General features: G+C 45.9%; 1 protein-coding gene across 2 annotated transcripts in view; it reads right to left on the bottom strand.

Moving 5' to 3' along the window:
• Positions 1–6,277: 6,277 nt before the first annotated feature.
• The window catches only part of EHHADH (enoyl-CoA hydratase and 3-hydroxyacyl CoA dehydrogenase), a 49,501-nt gene continuing 30,341 nt past the window's right edge, over positions 6,278–25,437 (bottom strand). Inside the window, exons 6-7 of one of the 2 annotated variants that reach the window (XM_034781136.1) lie at positions 22,813–23,154; positions 6,278–8,959 (exon numbers count right to left, since the gene is read on the bottom strand). In XM_034781136.1, the coding sequence (XP_034637027.1) occupies positions 7,689–8,959; positions 22,813–23,154 (1,613 nt within the window). In that variant the 3' untranslated portion in view covers positions 6,278–7,688. The remainder of the gene's footprint in view (positions 8,960–22,812; positions 23,155–25,437) is intronic. The other variant, XM_034781138.1, reaches the window with a different exon arrangement.

Below are 25,437 nucleotides of genomic sequence, written 5' to 3'. Positions count from 1 at the left end.
CCTGGAGGATTTCCGCCCCAGACACGTTAACAAACTTTTCCAGTAGCTGTACTGGCCGCGAATGCATCCCAAGTCCTCAGGGCAAATTAATCATTAAAAAACACTTGATTTTAAACCATGTTTTATATTTTAAAAAGTAAACTCACCTGAGGTCCCTTCCATGGGGTCATGGTCTTGGGTACTGGCTTGGGAGGGTACTTCACTCAGGCTGAGAAAAAGTTCCTGGCTGTTGGGGAGAACAGAGTGCTGTGTGCTCTCCGCAAGCTTGTCCTCCACCACCACCTCCTCCTCCTCCTCCTCCTCTTCCCCGTCCGCAGAATCTTCAGGTGTGGCTGATGAGATTACCCCCACCTCGGAATCCACAGTCAGAGGTGGGGTAGTGGTGGCGGCCCCCCCTAGAATTGCATGCAGCTCAGCGTAGAAGCGGCATGTCTGCAGCTCTGACCTGGAGCGACCATTTGCCTCCTTTGTTTTCTGATAGGCTTGTCTGAGCTCCTTGACTTTCACGCGGCACTGCTCTGAGTCCCTATTGTGGCCTCTCTCCATCATGACCTTGGAGATTTTTTTCAAAAGTTTCGGCATTTCATCTTTTTGAACGAAGTTCTGCTAGCACTGAATCCTCTCCCCATATAGCGATCAGATCCAGTACCTCCCGTACGGTCCATGTTGATGCTCTTTTTCGATTATTGGCCTGCATGGTTACCTGTGCTGATGAGCTGAGCTATCTGTGGTCACCTGTGCTCTTCACGCTGGGCAAACAGGAAATAAAATTCAAATGTTCGCAGGGCTTTTCCTGTCTACCTGGCCAGTGCATTCAAGTTCAGATTGCTGTCCAGAGCGGTCACAATGGTGCACTGTGGGATAGCTCCCGGAGGTCAATACCATCGAATTGCGGCCACAGTAACCCTAATTCGAAATGACAATATCGATTTTGGCACTACTCCGCTTATCGAGTACAGAAATCGATTTTAAGAGCCCTTTATTTCGAAATAAATGGCTTCGTTGTGTGGACGGGTGCAGGGTTAATTCGATTTAACGCTGCTAAATTCGAATTAAACTCATAGTGTAGACCAGGCCTTAGTGTAACTTGTTTTTGCACTATATACCCCAGTCCTTGAACAGAGGTGGTCAAACAACACCCAGGCAAATCCCTCTTTCTGAAATTTCAGCCAAAACACCAATGCCCAGTTCCCAGGGAGCAACATTGCCCCAAAATTCTGTACAAATCAGAGAGATTAAAGCAAGGAGCAACCTACCACACTACTTTCAACAGTTCCCCAAAAAGAAACTACCCCACAAAACTAACAACAATGCAGCCTGTCTTCAAAGACTGAACAGGGCTCCCATTCTAAGAGAAAAACTTGTAACCATCTGGTGACTAAAACTCAGTGGCGGTTGCAGCCTCCCATATCAATGGGTGCATTCCTGCTCCACGGGCACCACCTCCTCGCCACTAAATGCCCACAGCATCTGCCCCCACCCTAATCCTGACCTGGTGAGGATGGGAGGCCCTGTGGGGGAGGCTGGAGAGTGAGCCTGCCTGCACTGTCCCTGTAGCAGCGGCTCCAACCCCTGTGCCAGGTTGAACCCAGAGCGGGGAACTGGGCCCAACCCTGTGAGACAGGAGCCCCTGCAGCAGGGTTTCTGTGGATGAAGCTGCACCCATGAACTCCTGCTAAAGCTGTCCTTGCTCCCACCATACCATATTAACTGACATCCCCACAAACTCACCCTAGCTGATCAGATTTCTTTTAATATCTGGAAGAAAATATAAAATCATTGCAGATAAAGTTTTCAAGTGACACAAAGATTGGTAGCAAGTGATAAATAACAATCAAGACAGGTCAGAGTGATCTGCATTGCTTGGTAGTCTGTGCTCAACTAAACAGCTTGCATTTTAAAAGGGTCAGAACGTTATGCATACTTATAGGATGGGGAATTGTATCCTGGAAAGCAGAGACTTTGTGGAAGAGTCTTAGGGGTTATTGTGGATTACTAACCAAACAAACTACCAAGAGATGTGGTGGATTCTCCATGAGGCCCGGCTTGACAAAGCCCTGGCTGGGATGATTTAGCTGGGAATTGGTCCTGCTTTGAGCAGGGGGTTGGACTAGATGACCTCTTGAGGTCCCTTCCAACTCTGATATTCTATGATTCTATGATTCTATGACTGGAGTATTTAAATCAAGATTGGATATCTCTCTAAAACAGGGGTCGGCAACGTTTGGCACGCGGCTCGCCAGGGTAAGCACCCTGGCGGGCCAGGCCAGTTTATTTACCTGCTGACGTGGCAGGTTTGGCCGATCGCGGCCCCCACTGGCCGTGGTTCGCTGTCCCGGGCCAATGGGGGCGGTGGGAAGCTGCAGCCAACACATTGCTCGCCCGCGCCGCTTCCCGCGCTCCCCATTGGCCCGGGACGGCGAACCGCAGCCAGTGGGGGCCGCAATCGGCCGAACCTGCCGTGTCAGCAGGTAAATAAAGTGGCCCAGCCCGCCAGGGTGGTTACCCTGGCGAGCCGCGTGCCAAATGTTGCCGACCCCTGCTCTAAAAGATACATTTGACAAGTACAGGGCTCCTTTTGGTGGGCTCAGTGCAAGAACTTTTCATGGCCTTGTTATGTAGAAGGTCAGACTAGAGGGTTAAATTGTCCTTTTGGGTCTGAACTGTCTCTTGTGCATGTGTACACATGCTTAAATTGAGGGTGTGTGGATGGGAAAAAGGGGAGGGAAAGTGCAGAACCAGGAATGTACTTGACACCTGTGCTCCTCAGGCACAATGGAACTCTCCATAGCAAGGTTAGAAATCTTCAGGAGAGGATTGCAGGGTATCTCCATGGTTGTTTCATTGAGATCTCTCAGGAGGATTCAAGGGACATCCCTGTGTACATAACACACTGCTCTGCATGGCCCCCTCTGCATAACTCCAGAGGGAAATGAGAAGCAGATAGTAACTCTACTTCTCTTGGTTGTACCACTACCTCTTCTAGCACAAGTAAATTAATGAAAAGTTGAAAGCTGTGTCCTGCTAATTTGGGGGCGCCATCCCTGTAATGGAAAATTTATTTACACACTTATCTGAGGATCCTTCCCCTGCACCAGGCTCACCTGTGCTTGACTACCAGCACTGACTGGACTATGCTGGAGTCAAAAACAGGTCCTGGCTCACTGTGCAGCTGGATCCCCTGGTCACCTGTCCCCCCTGTACGTCAACTATGGCTCAATGCCACATGGGGAGGTGGTGTTTCTATGGATGCGTAATGGGGCACTTACATCGGTGGGAGATAAATTTAAGTGTAGACACATGCACAATTAGGTCAATACAAGGCGGCTTACGTTGACCTCATTTTGTAATGTAGACCAGTCCTAAGAAACTCCACAAACCTCAGCACCTTCCATTTCAGGTGAAAGACACTCATCTTCAGCCTGCCTTTTGCTCTTCATTAATTTAAGGTTACAGGTGCCAGTAAAAGATTTTGCGTGCCAGACTAGCAGCGTGGGCAGCAGACGGAACCCCAGACTGGCAGTGGGCTGAGCCGCTCATCCTGCTGCCGGTCTGGGATTCCGTCCGCTGGCCCCTGCCAGCCAAGGTCCCAGCCACCGGCCCCACTCAGTCCAGGTTCCGTCCATCCAGGTTGGCAGCGGGCTGAGCGGGGCCGGCAGCCGGGACCCCGGCTGGTAAGGGGCCGGCGGCCAGGACCTCAGACCGCCAATGGGCTGAGCAGCTCATCCCGCTGCCAGTCTAGAGTCCCGGCTGCCGGCCTCGCTCAGCCCACTGCTGGCCCGGGTTCTGTCCATCCAGGCCAGCAGTGGGCTGAGCAGGGCCAGCGGCCGGGACCCTGGCTGGCAAGGGGCCAGCAGCCAGAACCCAAGAACGGCAGCGGACTGAGCAGCTCATTCTGCTGCTGGTCTGAGTTTCCATAATTCAGGCTGACAGTGGGCGGAGCGGGCCGGCAGCCAGGACCCCGACTGGCAGCAGCGTTCCACTAAAAATCAGCCCGCGTGCCCTCTTTGGCATGCATGCCACAGATTGCCAACCCCTGGTTCAGACCATGGAGATGTGCATGGCATATAAATCCGAATAGAACAAAATGGGAGCTGCTAAGTACTCAGGACTTTTGAAAATGTCTTAGGAGTCTACCTTTACACTATAAGCTTTCGTGGACTACAGCCCACTTCTTCGGATGCATATAGAATGGAACATATAATGAGGAGATATATATACACACATACAGAGAGCATAAACAGGTGGGAGTTGTCTTACCAACTCTGAGAGGCCAATTAATTAAGAGAAAAAAAGCTTTTGAAGTGATAATCAAGCTAGCCGAGTACAGACAGTGTGATAAGAAGTACCCTATACCACCCTATTCCGGAAACCTACTGACCGCTACACTTACCTACATGCCTCCAGCTTCCATCCAGGACACACCACACGATCCATTGTCTACAGCCAAGCTCTAAGATATAACCGCATTTGCTCCAATCCCTCGGATAGAGACAAGCACCTACAAGATCTCTATCAAGCATTCTTAAAACTACAATACCCACCTGCTGAAGTGAAAAAACAGATTGACAGAGCCAGACGAGTACCCAGAAGTCACCTCCTACAAGACAGGCCCAACAAAGAAAATAACAGAACACCACTAGCTGTCACCTTCAGCCCCCAACTAAAACCTCTCCAGCGCATCATCAGAGATCTACAACCTATCCTGAAAGATGATCCTTTACTCTCACAGATCTTGGGAGACAGACCTGTCCTCGCTTACAGACAACCCCCCAACCTAAAGCAAATACTCACCAGCAACCACACATCACTGAACAAAACCACTAACCCAGGAACCTATCCTTGTAACAAACCCCGATGCCAACTCTGTCCACATATCTATTCAAGTGACATCATCATAGGACCTAATCACATCAGCCATACCATCAGGGGCTCGTTCACCTGCACATCTACCAATGTGATATATGCCATCATGTGCCAGCAATGCCCCTCTGCCATGTACATTGGCCAAACCGGACAGTCTCTACGCAAAAGAATTAATGGACACAAATCTGACATCAGGAATCAAAATACTCAAAAACCAGTGGGAGAACACTTTAACCTGTCTGGTCATTCAGTGACAGACCTGCGGGTGGCTATATTACAACAGAAAAACTTCAAAAACAGACTCCAAAGAGAGACTGCAGAGCTAGAATTGATATGCAAACTAGACACAATCAACTCCGGTTTGAACAAGGACTGGGAATGGCTGAGCCATTACAAACGTTGACTCTATCTCCCCTTGTAAGTACTCTCACACTTCTTATCACACTGTCTGTACTCGGCTAGCTTGATTATCACTTCAAAAGCTTTTTTTCTCTTAATTAATTGGCCTCTCAGAGTTGGTAAGACAACTCCCACCTGTTTATGCTCTCTGTATGTGTGTATATATATCTCCTCATTATATGTTCCATTCTATATGCATCCGAAGAAGTGGGCTGTAGTCCACGAAAGCTTATGCTCTAATAAATTTGTTAGTCTCTAAGGTGCCACAAGTACTCCTGTTCTTCTTTTTGCGGATACAGACTAACACGGCTGTTACTCTGAAACTTACCTTTACACTCCAATTTTGAAAATCTTGGCTGTAGTTTCTTGACCAGGGCCAATGTTTGGGCTCTTCAGGTTTGTACATTCATACTATTATGATTAGCCCAAACTAGAAGGTTGCACATTTGGTAGCTTGCGTAGGCTGAGCATGCTGCATGCACCAGGCACTTATTGCATCTCTCCATTCCCCCCACAAACTCCCTGTGTGCCAGCCCCTCCTATTTCAGGGACTCCCTGCAGCCTATTCCCTCATGCCAGGGGCTCTGTCACCCATTCCCACCTCCACTATGTGCTAGAGGTGCAGTGTTTCCTTTCTAGTCTCCCTCTCCTACCAGGAACTCTGTATGTCCCCTATTTCTCCCTCCATTATTATTTCTTTTCTTTCTTTGTAGGAGATAAGTCATTCAGGATGTCAATATTTTAAAACTCTCTGCCCTCCCTCCCAATAGCTGACATGGGGTGCATTGCTATGCTGAAAGGTGTTGATGGCTACCATCAACTAGTTCTTTTATCTATAGACAATCACAGGTGGCTGAAGCTGTTGGGTCTGATAACCTGATGCCAGGAGCTCTGTGGGTGTCTACCACCAGGAAACTGACCTGCAAGACCCTGATATCTGCTACAACTGGGCAAAAAAGTGACCAGTGTACATGTGGGAGAACAATGCAGCAACACCTGATAATACAATGTAGGTGATGACAGAAAATGAAAATCAGCTTTATTAAAAATTAATGAAACAAAGCAGAGTTTGATTTCAGATATGGCTTTTCCTAAGAAAAGAATCTGTGTGTTCTGGAGCCACCAGGCTCACCTGCCAGTGACTGGGAGCTGTGCTCTTTACACAAGAGCAAGAGGAGTCCTTACCCCGCAGGGCCAAGTTCAGAAAAGCAAATATTTCTCTTCCTTGTTCTTTTATCTGCTGGAGACTTCCCTCCATGCCTGCAGCACAACTCCTATCTGCAGAGCTCTTGAGCCCATTTACTTTCCATGGTGCCCTTTGTACACCTGAAACACTGAAGTGCCACAAAAAGGCGTTACTCCTGTCACTTGTAGTGCACAAGGCCCTCCATGCCTTCTACGCTCAGCAGCTGCCAGCAGTCAGGCTAGAAAAGCAGGTGAGGCATTCTGGGAACACACATACACTCCCTCTTGGAAAGGAGGCACTTTTGTCTGGAGGAAGAGGTTGGAGGGCAGGAAGGAGAGGAAAGGATGTGATCTTCCAGCCACTAGCTAATGAGCAGGTCATAGTCTTCTGTGATTGTGCTGTGTTTATTAGTGTTATTTTGGGGGTGGAGGTAGGTGCTGAGTGCTATGCCCTGGATGCTCTCTTCACTGCATCACAATTTATTTCCAAAATGCACGGTTCCATTTTGTACCATTCTCCACTTCCTCCAGCCAATCCAAAACCCCACAAACGTGCACTCCGTGAAGAGACCATTATCTGGGACAGTCTAATCTGTTCCCTTTGGGAGGGGAAGGTTCATCATGTAAATGAATCCTTAGTAAACTGGATGCTTACCAGGTGGCTCTCCCACGGGGACTAATTCCTACGGTTTGCCTTTGGTCACTAGAGGGTTCTGTGGCAGCAACAAGAGGAGATCTGTAGCTGCTGGGAGGCAGAGCTAGGTGAAGATACCTGTCTGCAGTGAATCTTCACTGGCTCTGTGTCCCCGAGCCAGGACCCCCAGCCTATCCTCCCACTTTCAACTGTCTCACAAGCTGCCAGGTGTTGCTCGCTCCCTCCCTCACCAGAGGAATGACAAGAGGCAGGCAGTTAAGAACACCAGCTGTTAGGATACAGCAGTCGGCTGAGTGCAGCTTGTCAGGGAACAGCCAGCCAGAAGGGGTCTCCTACTGGCAGCTTGAGGGCGTGTGTGGTGCACTAGTGAGGTGGGAGGGATGGGTGCATTCTGAGCAGGGAAAGGAAAGCGACAACAACTACCATTAGAGAGAGTAGTTACTCCGCTCAACTGAGCCAGACATTATTCTTCATCCTGCTGTGCTTTGGGTTTGATTGGAACAGAAATCACTGATTATGGCAGTGAGAGATACTTGTCACCACTAGACAAGTGGCTGAACGTGTAGAGTAGGCTGCAGGGACATCACAGCTTACTGCTCTGGTGTCCTGCATGGGACATCCACTCCTTCAATGGAGGGTTTCCCACTAACACCAATTTCTTCAGAAAAGCACTGGGTTGCACTCTGGGAATGTCAGGATGGGCCTCAGAATATTTTTGCAGTTTAGCCAGAATGCGAGGTAACCCGATGGTGGAAGCGTAAAACATGGGGCCACCTCTGTGCTTTGGCCATCCATAGCCATGGATGTAGATTACATCAATATCTTCTGGGGCAGAAGCTATTCCATCATCTAAGATCTGGAAGCCCTCATTGATGAGGGTATACAGACAGCGCTCCAGGATTTCCTCCTCGTCTATGAAACGTGCCTTAATATGATGGGAATCTCTATACTCAATCAGGAAATTGTGAAGCCATGGATCTGGATTAGCTATTCTAGCCCCAGGTTTCTCATATTGGTACCAGCCCATGCCAGTCTTCTGGCCATACCTTCCATTCTCACATAGAAGATCAGGCAGTGGGCTGTATCTCCTCCTGCCACGCAGGCGAGCAGGAGTTCCTGGAGCCAGTTCGGGTCCAGTCAGGCCCTGCCCTTTCCGAGATCTCCAGCCCACATCAAGCCCAGCAAGATCTGACATTCGGAAAGGCCCCATATTGAAACCAAATCCCTCTAGAGCTTGATCTACTTCTTCTGGTTTACATCCTTCTTCTAGCAGAAAAACTGCCTGTTCAGCATAAGGAGTCATCATTCTGTTCCCAACAAATCCAAAGCAATTCCCTACTACAACCCCTATTTTGCCTATAGTTTTGGCTAAACCCATGGCGGTGGCAATGGTGATGGGCGATGTGTGACGACCACGGATTATTTCTAACAGCTTCATTACATGGGCAGGTGAGAAGAAGTGAGTACCAATGACCTGGTGAGGGCGACTGGTGGCTGAAGCAATCTCATCAATATCCAGGGCGGAGGTGTTAGTGCACAAGAAGGACCCTGGCTTGCAGATTGCTGACAACTTATGGAAGATCTCCTTCTTCAGTGCCATGTCCTCAAACACAGCCTCAATAACTAGATCTGCATCCTGTAACACACCGAAGTCCAGAGTGAACTGGAGAAGGGCGCGATCACAGGCATCTGGGCGTTGGCCAATCCACTGCATTTTTGAAGCTTCATGTTCCAGAAGGGATGTCACAGCTCTTACTCCTACCTCCAGCTGCTTCTGATCCTGCTCTAGAGCTACTACGGACATCTTGGCCTTCACCAGAGAAGTCACAATGCCTTGGCCCATTGTTCCCAGCCCTAGTGATAAAAGCAAGAGAGAAACAGAGACTGTGAGGAATTGTTAAGTACACCTCTGCAAATGGGCACCTTTGGTACTTCCAGCACATAAAGCAGGTCTCTGTGCAAATAAACAGAGGAGTGTAGATGGAGAAAAAGTAAATGGAAAATTGGGGGGAAAGCAACATTTTAATTCGGTCTTTGAGTGCACTTAGAGTGCTAATTGGAGCATCTGTTTGAAAAGCGAAGATGTAATGGCAAACTAATGTCTGTTCAAGGATGTAGAACCATGTTGGGGTGGTATCGAGAGCATATGTACCCCTGTGTAATTTAAGTCGGTTCTCCAATTCATACATTATAATATGGGAGCTAGCTGGAGCAGGGCAGTAGAAATCAAGAAACCTGGATTCTATTTGCAGCTCTGCCACGGACTTCCAGTGTGACCCTTTGCAAGGCACTTTTGAGTACCTAAGTTCTCCAGCTGTAAATTAGGGCTATAGAACTTTTATCTATTTTTGGAACATGCATGCAGAAAACTGTCATACGTAAGCAAGAGGAAACAAACAAGAGTTTAACCCTAGTGAAGTACAGAACTTGATCTTCCAGACCCTGTGCTATGCGGAATTTCAAACTCTAGAAATGGAATTTGGCATTTGATTTAAAATTAGAATATCAGCCAGGCAAATAATTAATTGTTACTGATACTCTTTCTAGAGTTTATGATGTAACCAATGTAATTGAAGAGGAAGATGTGGTACATGTAGATGTATTTAAAAATTGTTTCCTATATCAGAAAGAGTATGGGAAGAAATTGTACAAGCAACTAGACAGAATGAGAATTTACAAAAGATTATTACAGCTATTGAAAAAGGATATAATAAAATGATACTGACGCTATATAATCAACTTATTAAAGACTTTTCAGTAATTGAAGGAATTTTGTTTAAAGGCAATAGGGTAGTAATTCCTTTAGTGTTAACAGCAGAGATGTTGAAACACATACATGAGGGACATTTAGACATAGAAAAAAGTAAAGGTAGAGAAAGAGAGGTTCTGTATTGACCACAAATGAACCAAAACATAGAGGTTTACATAAAAGAAAGTGACATACGTCAAAAATATAGAAATGCTCAGTCTAAACAGCCTACGACATTTGTTCTAGAAAACAAGACTTTGCTCTAAATAGGTTTCAATCTATTTGAATATAAAGGACATGCTTATGTTATAGTTTTTGATTATTTTTTGTATTTTCCTGAAATAGCTATACTAGAAAACACTTGTGCCAAACAATTCATTAATAAAATTAAATCAGTTTTTGCATGGCATTCGCAATGTGGTAATGATTGATAATGGACTTCAAAAGTCAAGAGTTTAAGTTTTGCCATAGCATATGATTTCAAACATATTATATCAAGTCCAGGTTACCCACAATCTGCTGGGCTAACTGAAAATGCTGTTAAAATAATACAAATATTACAACAAAAGTTAAATTTGGGGAATGAGAAGGATCCTCCAAAGGACAAGCTGAAGGAGCAACTAGATGGGTAGAAGGAGAACCAGGTGAAGACAGAGTCCTGAGAGCTAAGGAAGGACAAAATTTCAAGAAGAGCATGGTTGATTGTGCTGAAGGACTCTGACAGGTCAAGGAGGAGAAGGATGGGGTACTGGTTCTGAGCTTTGGCTAGGAAAAAGTCATTATAGACTTTGGTGAGAGCACTTTCAATGGGATGCAAGGGGTGGAAGCCAGATTGGAGAGGGTCTAGGATGGGGTGGGCAAACTACGGCCCACGGGATTGCCATCAGGGCTTTGGATCCGGCCCGTGGGATTGCCAGCCCCGTGGCGCAGCGAGGCTAAGGCAGGCTCCCTACTTCCCTGGCCCTGCGTCGCTCCCAGAAGCGGCCGGCACCACGTCCCTGTGGCCCCTGCAGGATGGGGCTCCGCGCGCTGACCTTGCCTGCGGCCAATGGGAGCTTTGGAGGAGGTACCCGCAGGCGAGGGCAGCGTGCGGAGCCCTCTGCTCCCCCCTCCCTCAGAGGCCGCAGGGATGTGGTGCCAAATGCTTCCGGGAGCGGCGCAGGGCCATGGCAGAAAAGGAGCCTGCCTTAGCCTTGCTGTGCTCCACTGCCACCCTGCAGCCACTCGAGGTAAGCGGTGCCAAGCCGGAACCCGCACCCCAACCCCCTGCCCTGAGCCCCCTGCAGCACCCCTCCTGTACCCCAACCCTCTGCCCTGAGCCCCCAACCCCCTGCCCTGAACCCCCTGACACAGCCCGCATCCCTCCTGCACCCCAACCACCTGCCCTGAGCCCCCTGCTGCACCCCATACCCCAACCCCCTTCCCTGAGCCCCCAGTCCCCTGCCTTGAGCCCCCTCCCGCACTCCGCACCCTCCCTGCACCCCAACACCCTGCCCTGAGTGCCCTCCTGCACTCCGTACCCCTTCTTGCACCCCAACCACTTTCCCTGAGCCCCCAACCTCCTGCCCTAAGCCCCCTCCTGCACCCCAACCCCTTGCCCTGAGCCCCTTCCTGCACACCACACCCCCTCCCACACCCCACACTCTCTCCCGCACCCCAACCCCCTGCCCTAGCCCTACATTCATGGCCCTGCATGCAATTTCCCCACCCAGTTGCAGCCCTTGGGCCAAAAAGTTTGCCCACCCCTGGTCTAGGACATAAGTCCAGAAGAGGAAGTCCAAACAGTGTCTGTGAACAGCACAATCCATGAGCCTAGAGATGAAAAGGAGACCAGGGGAAATAGGAGGAAAAAAATAAAAAGTGCCATAAACATGCTTTAGTCTCTCCTGTCTTAAAAATCCTACCCTGGACTCCACTTGCCTCTCCAACTACTGCCCCATCCCTCAACTCCTTCAGCTTGTCCTTTGGAGGATCCTCCTCATCCCCTCTCCAACTTTCTGTGGGGGTTCCACAGAGCTCTGTCTGAGGACCTCTCTTCTCCCTCTGTACCTTATCTCATCCACAAATATAAATTCATCTATGCAGATGATTGTCTACCTCTCCACTCCTGTCCAAACTAAAATCTTGGCCTGTTTCTCTGACATCTCCTTATGGATGTCTAGCCATCAGCTCAAACAGAACATGGCTAAAAAAAGTTCTTAGTCTCCCTCCCAACCCTCTTTCTCAACCACTGTGGACAATACCACCATCCAGCCTGTAATCTGGCTGTCATCTTCAACTCACACTGTTCTCTACATCCTCACACCCAGGCTATATTTAAATCTTGCAGACTCTTTCTACATAACATTGTTCAGATATGGTCTTTCCTATCCATCCTCACTGCTAAAACTCGGGTTCAGGCTCTCATCTTGCACCTTGATAACTGCAACATCCTTTTCCCTGTTCTTGACGAATGCCATCTTGTCCTGCTCACATCCATTCAGAACTCTGCTGGAAAGATCAGTTCCCTAGCCTATTTCTTTGACTATGTCGCCCCTCTTTTTGAATCCCTCCTCTGGCTCCTCCTTCTCTAGCACATCAGACATACGTTACATATCTCCACTTTCGAGGCTGTTTATGGCCTAGCCCCACCCTACCATTCTCTTGTTTGCTATTGAAACGTTGATTCCTGCCTTCGACTGGTCCATGATGCCAGCCTCCATTGTTCATTTGTCAAATTTTCAAACAAACACCTTTGTGCTTTCTCCCACGCTGTTCCTCATGCTTAGGAGGAGCTCCCTGTAAACATCTACAAAACTAACTCAATATCCTCCTTCAAATACTTCCTTAAAATTCTTCTTTGCTGCGATGCCTACAAAATACTTGACAATGGTTGGGCTACTGGCCCACTGCCTATCACTCATATTGTCTCATTGTACTCACCTGTCTTTCTCTATGTATTGTCTCTTATACTTAGATTGTAAGCTCCTTGGGGAAGAGACAGTCTTGTTCTGGGTTTGTGCAGCACCTAGAACAATGACTAGGGCTCCTGCATGCTACAGTAATATAAATAAATCAAAAATAATCTGAGAACCACATAAAAAGTAAATGCCTGTGGAGTTTAAAGATTTTTTTCATGTGCCACGCACTCCTATAAAGCAAAGGGGAACTCTGAATGTGAGCACTGTTAACATCCAGAATAAAGCCACAACTAGACAAGGTCTGCAGTAATTCTATCAAAATGATTTTTTTAAATCCAAAATCCAGCTGACCAGGTTTTCAAATGAAAGTCTATCAGCCAAACAAAGAAACACAAACCAAGGGGATTAAAAAATTAATCTAAAGCTGCTTTATGAAGAATGGCTGAAATTATGTCATCAGTAAAACAAGCTCAAGTCTCCATAAAGCAGGTCAAACAAGGTGGAGTATTTTTTCCACAAGCAGCCTGTCATCACTGATGTAGCTCTGACTGTGTGTTATACACACAAACATGTGCTACGCAAAACATTTCCTATCTTGACAACAAGAACGAAGATTTTGAAAATGTGTTTTCAAAGACAGCCATTTTACTTCTGATGGGAAATATCAGCAGAACTCTTATTTATGCCAGTGTTGGGTCCAATGATGGGAAAATAAGATCTGTAACATCATAATCGAAGTTAACATACCACTAAAATTTCATTTACGTAACCAACAAAGGTAAAGTAATTTAAAATGATTGTACATGTCCTTCTGTCCATTTCCATATACTGAATGCATACAAAATACAGATGTTAACACTAAAAACATGTTGCCAGCCTGCTGCCCCTCCTCCCACCTCTGCCAGAACTTTCGTCAACAACTGGGGGTTTGAAGGTGGATTCGGCATCAGGACCTCAGACCTTCCACTGGTGAGCCACAAAGACTATTTTTTGTCTTAGGCAGTCAGACATCCTTGTGGTACTTCATTCTCTAGGACACAGACCTGAGCCCATGGACAAGACCTGAGCTTGCCAAGTTCAATTTTGGCCCAGGATAGTTGGTTACCAAGTTACCATCTGACTCCTCAATGGCCTGTATGAAAGGAGGTTTTCAGTAGCATGGTGGTAAGAGCAGTGGAAGCATCTGGAGCCTTGTTACACTAGAACACCCAGCAGGGATAACACTTGTGGGTTTTTTTCTAAAATTGGGTGGTCGATACAAGGGGAGACGTGGACATTCAGCAGGTTAAGAGGCACGTCTGCTGATGACCCCATTAGATCATCTTTGGTTGTAAGGCTGGTGATCTTGAGGAAGAGTGTATATGTGATGGAGTGTACTCCCCACACTTGCCCTGAGAGGGTAAATAAGGCCAATTAATCTATAGGCAGCACCTGGAGGAAACCCAGGGAGTGCTAGGGCCTAATTGGTTGATGAAGTCCAGCTGGGGGAGGAGCTGAGCTGGATTTATAAAACCAGGAAGCTGGCAACAGACAGGACTGCAGGGAAGTAGGCTGCAGTCACTCCTTGGGAGAAGTGAGGTGTGTTAGTGGCTAGAGAGTAGTCCATAGTTACTCCCTGGGAGAAGGGAATTGGAAGGCTGGTGAACCCAGAGAAGGGGGACATGGCACACGCCAGGTAGAGGACAGTGGACTGCCTGGGACAGTTTGTCCTGGAAAGACTTGGTTACACACACACAGACACACACCAGGAAGGGGAAACCATGTAATGACAGCCCTCCAGAGGAGGAGGCTGCAATTCCTGGAGCAAGAGGGGTCCACAGGGTGAGAGGATGACAGGAGAGACACCATCAAAGGAGGGTGCAATGTCTGGCTGGAGTTAATCCCCAGAACGACCAGGAGGAAGCGCCACCAGCAGCGAATGCACCCCGTCATAACAGTATAACAGAACAGAAAAATGGAAGAGAATCTCTGCAGTGTGGCGGGACCTGGGGGAAAGAAGAAAAAGAAAAAGTAACTTCTGCTCAGATGGTCCAAAATGACTGAATCCCACCTCAAACTATGCAGTCTCCAGCATCAGAAACCCCAGGATGTGACCAGGAAACACTCCACAAGTTGTATGGATTGGGGTGCTTCCTCAGAACTGTTGTGCTCAGGGATACAGGGCTGTCTTCTTTCATTTCCTGGTTGAAATTATTAATTTCATATCAGGTGAACAGTAGGGGCAAACAGGGGACTTTGTATGGAGTTCACAGGAAGGTGGATGAGAGGTTCTCTTTCTAGGTACAGTTCTATGCTCAATAGTGTGATGGCCAGCAACAGATCAGCGATTGCAACCTGCAACAGATGTGGAATGTTTTTTTTCCTGCCTGAAGCCAGAAGGGACTTCCTGTGTACAAAGTGCGAGTTGGTGATTGTGCTGGAAGGAAAGATTTCTGGTTTGGAATTACAAGGACTGACACTGCAGAGCATCAGAGAAGATGTAGAGTATTGGAACAACCAGATTCAGGAAGCATTGTCACCCCAGAGTCAAGGAAGAAATGAACTGGTGGCCAAAGAATGAGAGAGTGTAGAAATCAGAGAGTTTGTAACCACCAGAGTCAAGAGGTCGAGTTGGCATTCTACTCTGTCGGAGGCAGATGAGGATAGGCAGGCTTAACCACCAGAGAGGACTGGGAGGAATTCCACACAGCTAGAAGTATCCAATCAGCTTCTCAGCATGGAAACTGCAGAAAATGTCTCTGAAGAGACAGCTAGTTGAATGGAACAGCTGTATTGGACATTCCTGAGAATGGCTGCTCAGCTCAAGCTGCAAGACTATCAAGTGTACCTGTGAAGAGATCTCCAGCCATCCACAGAAGACAGATAATACCTAGATGGGGATGCTATGCAAAGGAGAATGGAAAGAACATTTTGCAAAGGACAGGCAGATAGCAGGATGGTGTGCTGCCTTATTGGAGCCAAGACATGAGACATCACTCTAAGATTGGCTAGGCTTCTGAACTCAGCAGGCAAGGATCCATTGGCCTCAATTACACTGTTTCACAGGATACCTTGCAGATTATAGACAACTTCACAGAACTCAGCATGGGGCTGAAGGAGAATATTCAAGTGATCTCTGAGACCCTTCCTGTCTCATAAGTAAAGGAAGACAGAAGTCAGACATTCCAGAGGTGAACCGCTGCCAGGGCAGTAATGTAAGATAGAGGGTTTTGGTTTTGTGGAACATTGGTCTACCGTCTATGAGGAGAGAGAGCTGTATAGTTTGGATGGCCTCCACCTCAGTTGAAGGGGAACCAATCTCCTCAGGAACAGGCTGAGTAATCAGAAGGGCATTAAACTAACATGAAGGGTGAAAAGGGGGAACAAATGAGCACTCATTCAGTACAAAATCAAGATGTCAAAGCACCAAGGGACATGAAAAGAATACATTCTTTAGTTGCCTATACACCAAAGCTAGGAGCCTGAGTAATGAACAAGAAGAATTGGAATTGTTCATTTCTTAGCATAAATTTGATGTAGACAGTATTACTGAAATCAGGTGGGAAGATTTGCATGATTGGAATATTAAAATCAATGGTTATAATTGGTTTAGGAAGGGTCTAATGGGCAAAAGGGGAGAGGGAGAGTCACTCTGTCAAAAATGGCATTGCCTGTTTCCGAGTCTCTGACAACTAGGAAGTAAATGATCTTGAATGCTTGTTATAATATGGATCTATGGATAAAACACAAAAGGGGTGTCTGCTACAGACACCAAATCACACTTGGGAACAGGATGACCAAATAATAAGACTGACTGCCTACTGGGTCAGACCAATGGTCCATCTAGCCCAGTGACCTATCTTCCGACAGTGGCCAGTGCCAGATGCTTCAGAGGGAATGAACAGAACAGGGCAATTTATCGAGTGACAATCCTTGAGCACTAATCTATAATGTGCAGGAGGAAAAAAATGGGTTGTAATGGGGGTCTTCAATCTAATTGACATGTGCTGGAGGTTTCCTGCTGCCAATACTAAAAATGTCACTGGAATTTCTATAAGTTATAGATGACAATTTTCTAACTCAAACAGTATTGGAATTGATCATAGAACTAAAAATTAGCAGTTGCTTACATGCAAGTAATCAATATACTTGGCAGTTTAGAAAGGCCAGTTGCACAAAGCTGGAAATAATTATGAGCCGAATCAGCTGCGAGAAAGAAGATATATATTTAAAATGGAAAAAGGGGAAATTGTTAGCAATGAATATAAACTAGAAGCTAGAAACTGTAGAAAATGGATAAAGGATGCAAAAGGACACTGTAACAGGGTGCCTCCTTGTGGGTAGCAATCAGCTCTTGTGTGGCCTACCACCCCCTTCCATCGATCACTCCATTGCTTGCCCACCACAGCTGGGCTTCATCATCAATTAGCCTTATCAATCAAGCCTAACTCTCCCCCTGGTGTTAAGATGAACTGGCTTTTTCTGAGCCACCTTAACCCCTTCAGGGTGGGTGTAAGGTGCATACCCCATCACAAACAAAAAGAGAACTCTATAGCCAAAAGAGTTAAGGACAATAAGAAGAGTATTTTTTTAAAAGTTTATCAGGAACAAAAGGAACCCCAACAATGTTATTGAAGATGGAAATGGTAGAACTGTCAATAATAATAATGCAGAAAAGGCAGAAGTGTTCAATAAATATTTCTGTTCTATATTTGGGAAAAAGCCAGATGATGTTAAGCAGCAGCTACTGAAGTCAGACATTTTTAAATCAGCAGGTCCAGAAAACTTACATGCAAGAGTTTTAAGAGTGCTAGCCATGGAGCTCTTGGGACCATTAATATTGGTTTTAATAAGTCTTGGAATACCAGGGAACTTCTAAGAAGACTAGAAGCTAATGTTATGCCAATATTTAAAAAGGTAAAAGGGATGACCTGAGTAATTATTGGCCTGTCAGCATGACATCGAACCTGGGCAAAATTATGCAATAATAATATGATGATACAGAACTCAGTTAATAATGAATTAAAAAACACTAATAGAATGAATGACAATGAACAGGGACTTATGGAAAACAGATCTTTTCAGACCACCTTGATATCATTATTTGATGCGATAACAAGTTCATTGATAAAGGTAACAGTGTTGATGTTGTCACAGTTCAAAACAACTGCACCTGTATCCACCTTTGTGATGCCTTGAGGGCATCCACTTTTGGGCTCCTGACTCCTCAGCCATGATCTCTCTTGAGCAGAGACCTATGCCTCCCTCCCTCCCTGACCAGGCATTTTCCAGGCTGTACAGTTCCCTCCCTGCATTGTAATATTCCCAGCAAGCCAGAGTGCCTAAACAGACCAATGTGTGTGCTTTGCTTTCTATCCGAAAGGTATGAAAAGCTGTAATTGCCAGCAGTTACAACTTACCACACAACTCTTTCTAAGCACACACATTTATTCCTAAAGCATTACAGTGAAAACAGAGGTCACCCCAACTCCAACCTTAGGCTCTGGTAGGTGTCAGTTCTTCCAATCCTTTCACAGGGATTGTCCCCTCCCCTTTGAACAGAAGATCCTATCCATTTGCTAGATCAGAAATAAGGCCCTGAATCAGTTTAAACTCAGGCTATTTATCCAAAATTCCTTTCTTTGTTGGTCTCTGGAGAATCCAGTTTGAACTAGTATATGCGAGCCTCTCCAGGTGGTGGTACCTCTCTGGAGATGTTGCAATCTGAGTGAATTTGCCTAATGACCCCCATTTGTTCTTAGATCTTGGAGGTGCTGTGGTTACTGTCCCTCATGGAATTACATACAATCCCTCCACCACAAAGATACATAAACTGAATTCAGTAAGAGCTCCCAAAGATATTGTAGGACATTGCCATTTCTGTCACAGTTGTAATATACTTAGACTCCTGTAAGGCATTTGATTTGGTACCTCAGACATTTAGATTAAGAAACTAGAATGATACAAAATCAATATGGTACATTTCAATGGATTAGACTGGCTAACTGGCAGGTCTCAAAGTGTAATTGTAAATGGGGAAAGATCATCAAGCCGGTGAGTTTCTAGTGAGGACCTGCAGGTATCTGGTTTTGGCCATTTTTATCAATGACCTGGAAGAAAACATAAAATCATCACTGAAGTTTGAAGATGAAGCATAGATTTGGGGAGTGATAAATAATGAAGAGGACAAATCAATGATACAGATTGATTGGGATTGCTTGGTAAACTGGGCGCAAGCAAACAGTATGTATTTCAATACAGCCAAATGTGAGGACAAACATCTAGGACAGTGGTTCTCAAACTGTGGATCGGGACCCCAAAGTGGATCATGACTCCGTTTTAATGGGGTCGCCAGGGCTGCCATTAGACTTGCTGGGGCCCGGGGCTGAAGCTGAAGCCCCAGCCCTACCACCTATGGCCAAACCCCAAGCCCGGGGCCAAAGCCTGGCCTTCAGGCCTGGGCAGCAGGGAGGTTACAAGCCCCCCCTCCCCCCACCTGGGGCTGAAGCCCTTAGCTTTGCCCTCCCCCCCCACCTGGGGCAGTGGGACTCAGGCTTTGGCCCCCCAGCTCGGGGCAGTGAGACTTGGGTGGGCTCAGGCTTCAGTCCTCTCTCCTGGGGTTGTGTAGTAATTTTTGTTGTCAGAAAGGGGCCGCGATGCCATGAAGTTTGAGAACCTCTGGTCTAAGAACAAAGAACGTAAGCCATCATTCAGGATGGAGGACTCTGTCTTGGGAAGCAGTGACTCCAAAAAGGATTTTGGGGTCATGGTGGATAATCAGCTGAGCATGAGCTCCCAGCATGACACTGTGGCCAAAAGGCCTAATGTGATCCTTGGATGCATAAACCAGAATCTTGAGCAGGAGTACAGAGGTTATTTTACCTCTGAATTTGGCACTGTGGTGACTGCTGCTGGAATAGTGCATCCAGTTCTGGTGTCCACAATTTAAGAAGGATGTTGATAAATTAGAGAGGGGTCATGAGAATGATTAAAGGATTAGAAAACATGGCTTATTGTGACAGACTCAAGGAGCTCAATCTGTTCAATTTAACAAAGACAAAGTTAAGCAGTGACCTGATCACAGTCTGTAAGTACACCTCTTCCCTGATATAACGCGACCCGATATAACACGAATTCGGATATAATGCGGTAAAGCAGTGCTCCAGGGAAGTGGGGCTGCATGCTTCAGCGGATCAAAGCAAGTTCGATATTACACGGTTTCACCTATAACGCGGTAAGATTTTTTGGCTCCCGAGGACAGCGTTATATCGGGGTAGAGGTGTACCTACATGAGGAACAGAAATTTGATAATGAGCTCTTCAATTGAGCAGACAAAGATCTAACATGATCCAGGAAGTTGAAGCTCAACGAGTTCTAACTAGAATTGAGGTGCAATTTTTTAAGTGAGGGTAATTAGCCATTGAACGATTTACCAAGGGCTGTAGTGGATTCTCCATCACTGGAATTTTTAAATGGAAATTGGATGATTTTCTAGTAGATGTGCTCTAGGTCAACCACAGCATTTAGACTTGAAGAAGGAGTCACAGTTCAGGGCAACTGCACCAATATTTCCCCTCAAGAGTACAGCACAGGTACCCAATCTCAGGCTTCTAGCTCCTCAGCTGTTGCCTTTCCTAGGTGGAGACAGGTGTCCCACTCTCTTCTGACTGGGGTATTCCCAGGCTGTACAGTTGCCTGCCTTCACTGTGTTATCCCCAGCACAGTCTGCCCAAACAAACCTGCTTGGTTTCTCTTCAGAGACAGTTAATAGGTGTAGTTACTACAGTTGTTAGGTATCACATATCACTTCCCACGCAAGCCTGCTATGTTTGTAAGGTAACAAGCCTTACTGAGAAAATATATTAAAAACAATAAAAAGAACCTATATGCATGCTAAAAAGCTTATCAGAGTTAACCTCACTCCTAAGACGGGCTCTGGCAAGAGCAGTCCTTCAATATCCCACCCAAGGGGGATTCCTTGTGGTTACAAGTTAATCACAGCTTCACCTCAGAACAAGCATCCAGCCCTTCCAACCCTACCCTAAGGATTGGGGCCCTGCATGCTCCTGGAGTCCTGTTCATTTGCCGGATCAGGGAGAAGGCCCTGAGCCACTTAAAAACCAGACTATGTATCCAACCCTTTCTTTGTCAGTTGGTCCCTGGAGAAACCAGTTTGAACTAGTATATGTATATCTCTACAGAGGGTAGCTTCAAATGGTTGTTAATGGAGGAAGTAAATTAGCATCCCCTTCCCTACTGGAGAAGGTACATACAATGCCACAATAACACATACACTATTATATTTTTGATACAATGTACCCTAAAGGTGTTAACCCTCATTCAATAAGGTTTACCTTAACTCAGTAAAGTTTATCTTAATTCCTGAAAGTTTGTTCAGCATATTTCAGGATACCGTCAGTCTGTCACAGCAGGAATTAACTCAGAGAAGTCCAATGGCCTGTGCTATGCAGGGGGTCAGACTCCATAGATCACAGTGGCCCCTTGTGGCCTTAAAAATCTATGAACCGATGAATTTCCATTAAGGAGTGAGGTTTGCAAATGACTCACTTATCTAAGTGGGATTTATCCCCCAAACTGCAGAGAATCTCAAGTCTAAGCTCTGCTTCCTGTCACCTATTTCTTCTTACAAAAATGCAAAATGGAGCCCTGACATGATAGGACAGATAATATTTACATGAATTCAATCATTTTGCTCAGCAATGAATCACAAGATTGACCCAATAGTGCTCCATGCTGCTTGCAAAAATGCCATCTCACCAGTGAAGGGCCTCATGACAATTTAATATGAGCTTGTTGAGAGATTAATGTTTGCCAGATTTAAGTGCAGTACTTAAAGTCCAAAGATTCATGTAGTAAATGACCATTTAATATATGACATTAATTAACTCAGCAAAACAAATGAGGAAAAGGGACAGTTCAAGAAACACCATCTGTGGCTTCTTCTAGCAGAGATGAGCTTGAAGAGGGCTCGGAGTGCACTGCAGGAAATGAAGATCCTGTATATGATAACCAGACAGGGAAAAGCAGTGGCAACCTGACTGGATATGTCTAAAATTGAAATGGCCACTTTCCCAGTTCTCTATTCTTGTCTAGCCATTTTACACAGAGTGTAGCAATCAACATGCAGAGCAGAAAGGTTGGTGGTGGGTTTTTGTTTTTGTTTTTTTTTCAGATCTGTGCAGTGCATCAAAGGGTTTTATTTAAATTGCACTTATAAAAATTTAATGAAAGCATTATCTTCTGGGGGGTGCAAAATGGCCAGGGTGGATCATGATGAGATGAAAGCTTCTTAAAATGCAGCTGTCAACAAAACATTTTTGTATTAATATATCCCTGACAAACACACACTCACTCTCTCTCTACACACACACTCACAGATGACAAAACTGGACTAGAAGAAAAAGAATTTCATACAGATCTCTGTTTATAATATGGAATTAAGTAAGCTCTCAGGACAACACTATTTTAAAATGAAATCATCTATATATGAACTGAGTGTGAAGCTGTAGTTGAAGTGATATCAGGGTAGCTGGAGGTAGGAGCACACAGAAATGATCTGACACTACGGGATTAAGCCATTTAACCTTATCTCAGTCCTCACTAGCAGAGGTTTATACTGTTACAAGCAGTTAGTACTAACAGGTTTCTTTCTTAGACTATACCAATCTTGTGTGTTCCTTTTTAACTTGGGAGGCTGGAGGAGCTCTGCCTCCACGAGAGCGTGTATCCCTGGAGGGTAAATGCAGAGGCACTGATGCCTCCAGAGGACTCTTCCTCAGGTCTTCCATCAAAGGTAAGGTCTTACTGCAATGAGGCCTTTGGAAGGAGTGGGGAGTAAATTGAGGGGGAAGCTGGGCAGCTTCAGGACTCCAAAGCAGCTCCCAGAACCACGTTGTAGGAAGTCATTCAAGTTTCCTGGGGCTGCCGTGGTCCCACAAGGTACCCAACATTATTCCATTGTTTCCTTTCCCAGCACTCCTGGGAAAAGCCACACCTCTCCAGTTCATTTAGACTGGCATTTGCCATGCTGGCAAGCATACTGGATCTCACCAACTTACCTATCACAGCTACTTTTCGGATGGGCTGAGCTGAAGTAGTTTTCCAGGAAGCTCCAGAGGGTGTTGTCCACTTCTGTGCTGCTCTCTGTGCGAAGAACACATACTGCAGTGCTTTGGCCTGGCCTGAGGACAACAGGAGGTTAAACAGCTCTCTCTCCTTCCAAATACCCTCTGTGAAGGGTAGCTGCACAGAGGCCTTGACTGCTTGGACACACATCTCTGGAGACAGACACCCCCGGGCCTGCTTTTTCACTTTCACAAGAGCCTCGCTGAGAATTGCATCCATGTTGGGCAGACTTTGAACCTGCTTCAGACTGAGTCTGCGAGAATTTAATGGCTGACCTGAGTGGGAGAGTTGAGAAATATAGTTACAGAACTGCCAAGCCTACTGTTTTCCTGGTAGACTACAGATTTTTTCCCCTTTCTACATGGAAAGTTAATGCCTTCTGCTGGTTCAGTTGATGCTTGGTGTGTAAAGATTTCACATGACACTGGAGAGTGATTTGTAAAATGTGTAAAACTCTTCTTTCATTTCCTGACTTCTCTCACAATTGCGATTCTCCAAATGCACACTCCCCAGATGTTCCAGCAAGGCAAAATTCCAAGCAAGCACTTCTCCTCAATTTCTGATGCTCATCTATTCAGGAGCATAAACCACCAAGCATGTTATATTCTCTGTCTCCACCTCTCCATTTCTCATACCCCTTTGCTAACATCCGTTTCCAGTGTTGTATTATACATTGGTTTGCAATTTACTTTGCTACTCAGACACATCCCAGTCAGGGGTCTGGATCCACAGGGTGTTCATGTGAAAGATTTGGGAATGTCATTTGTTTCTGTATTAATTCTGACCTAACAGCATGAATTTCCCACAACACTTGTGGGAATGTTCAACAGGATTACACCCTATCAGAGGGCAATAAATGAATAGCCAAGGACAGTTTGTATCTACACACCAGCAAGGGGCTAATCAACAAGTCACACCAGTGCATGAGTTATTACAAGAGACACTGGTTGCTATGGTGATGGCACAAAGGGATTTTAATTGACCAAAATAAGTTACATTTCAGGCACCCCCTCCAAAAATACAAACCCTGGAGCCACTCTTCAGGTCTTTATTCCATTTTCACTCTCACAAACTCCCTGTGTTCTCAGGGGAAGTTTGCCTGATTAAGGATGGACAGAAAACTAGAATAAGAACCTCAGGATCCATTCCATTCATGCTACTAAGGACTCACATGGTGCTTTACAGCATCACAGCACTGTACAGACCATTAAGTAATTAGCCCTTCCAGCACCCTGAGAGGTAATGCTGGACATCGCCATACTGAACACAACAGAGCAGTTCACAGCGGGTTACCACTTAAGATATCATCTCAAAGACAGGAGCAGTTACAGACCCACACCTGGCAGTGATCTCCTTGCCTGGTGCCCAGAGAAGCATATTAGTTCTGTGGTCTTCCACTGGAGTTTCTTGACCCCTGCAGCATCAGCCCAACCAGAGGAGAACATTTGCTTTAATGATGTCAGATTACTAGAATCTGCCCACCCAGCTCTTCCACTCTCACGGCATCATCTTAGCTATGACAGAACTTGTGCAGCTGCCTTTTTGTCCTGTCAGCCTGAAGAGACAGAAAAGCAGCAGAGTATTGCCCACTCCATATTAGCTGCTGAAATGCAGAAACACTAGTGGAGCCATAATGGTAGCTGCCTAACTAGCCCATCTCAGCTCCAGTTCTTCTTTCAAGCCAATAGAGCATTTGAGAGGAATATTAGGCACATGATAGGTTAATTTCCTGGGTATGCGATAAGTTAGACAGCCAGGAAACAAAGGGCTTTTTTTAAAAAAGTTCAAATTTGTTTATTGAAAACTTGTGAAGAATCCAAAAAGAGAAGGAAAAATACCTCCTGTGCAATCAGCTCAGCTTTTCTTCAGAGTATATCAAAGAAAGATTTCTGACTGAGATTGAACAGATTTTGGTTCAACCTTCCAAAACTGGATGGTTTCACTCTTCTCCAGCTTTATTCTTATTTATTCTCCTTTCCTGAATCTACAATTTTTACCTGCAAATCTGCAGTCCTCAATATCAGGCCATATATACAGTGGGTTTTCATCTGGCTGCTCAAAATTGTACTTTGGGATTTGTGGGTGGATCTGATAACTGAAAACAACTGATACTGATGAGCCATACTAAGAGATTTTACATAAAATTTCTGTTGATTTGAGAAGGCCCATGGAAAGAGATGCTACCGTATGGTATGCGAGACATTCAGCATAGGTAGTGACTTCACTTGTAGTTAGGAATATTGAGACTAAAGACCAGACAAATAAAGTTCCTTGCACTGATGACAAAACATGAGCATTTAACACCCTGACAGTGGTGCTGGAACAATTTGTATAGTGGGGCTGCTGAGAACCACTGAACCAAACTGTAAACCCTGTATAGAATGGAAACCACTTCAAGCCAGGGGGTGCAGCAGCATCCCCAGCACCTTAGTTCCAGCACCTCTGCACCCTGATCAGATTATCATAACGTAACTCCCTACTTAGATTGTAAAATCTTTGGTGCAGGGACCATTTTTTGTTCCGTGTCCGTACAGAACCTAGCACAATGGGGCCTTGAC

Source organism: Trachemys scripta, chromosome 9 (assembly GCF_013100865.1).
Source record: "Trachemys scripta elegans isolate TJP31775 chromosome 9, CAS_Tse_1.0, whole genome shotgun sequence".
Classification (NCBI taxonomy): Eukaryota; Metazoa; Chordata; order Testudines; family Emydidae; genus Trachemys; species Trachemys scripta.
The sequence above is the reverse complement of the archived record's forward strand: the minus strand, read 5'-3'. Positions and strand labels throughout refer to the sequence as shown.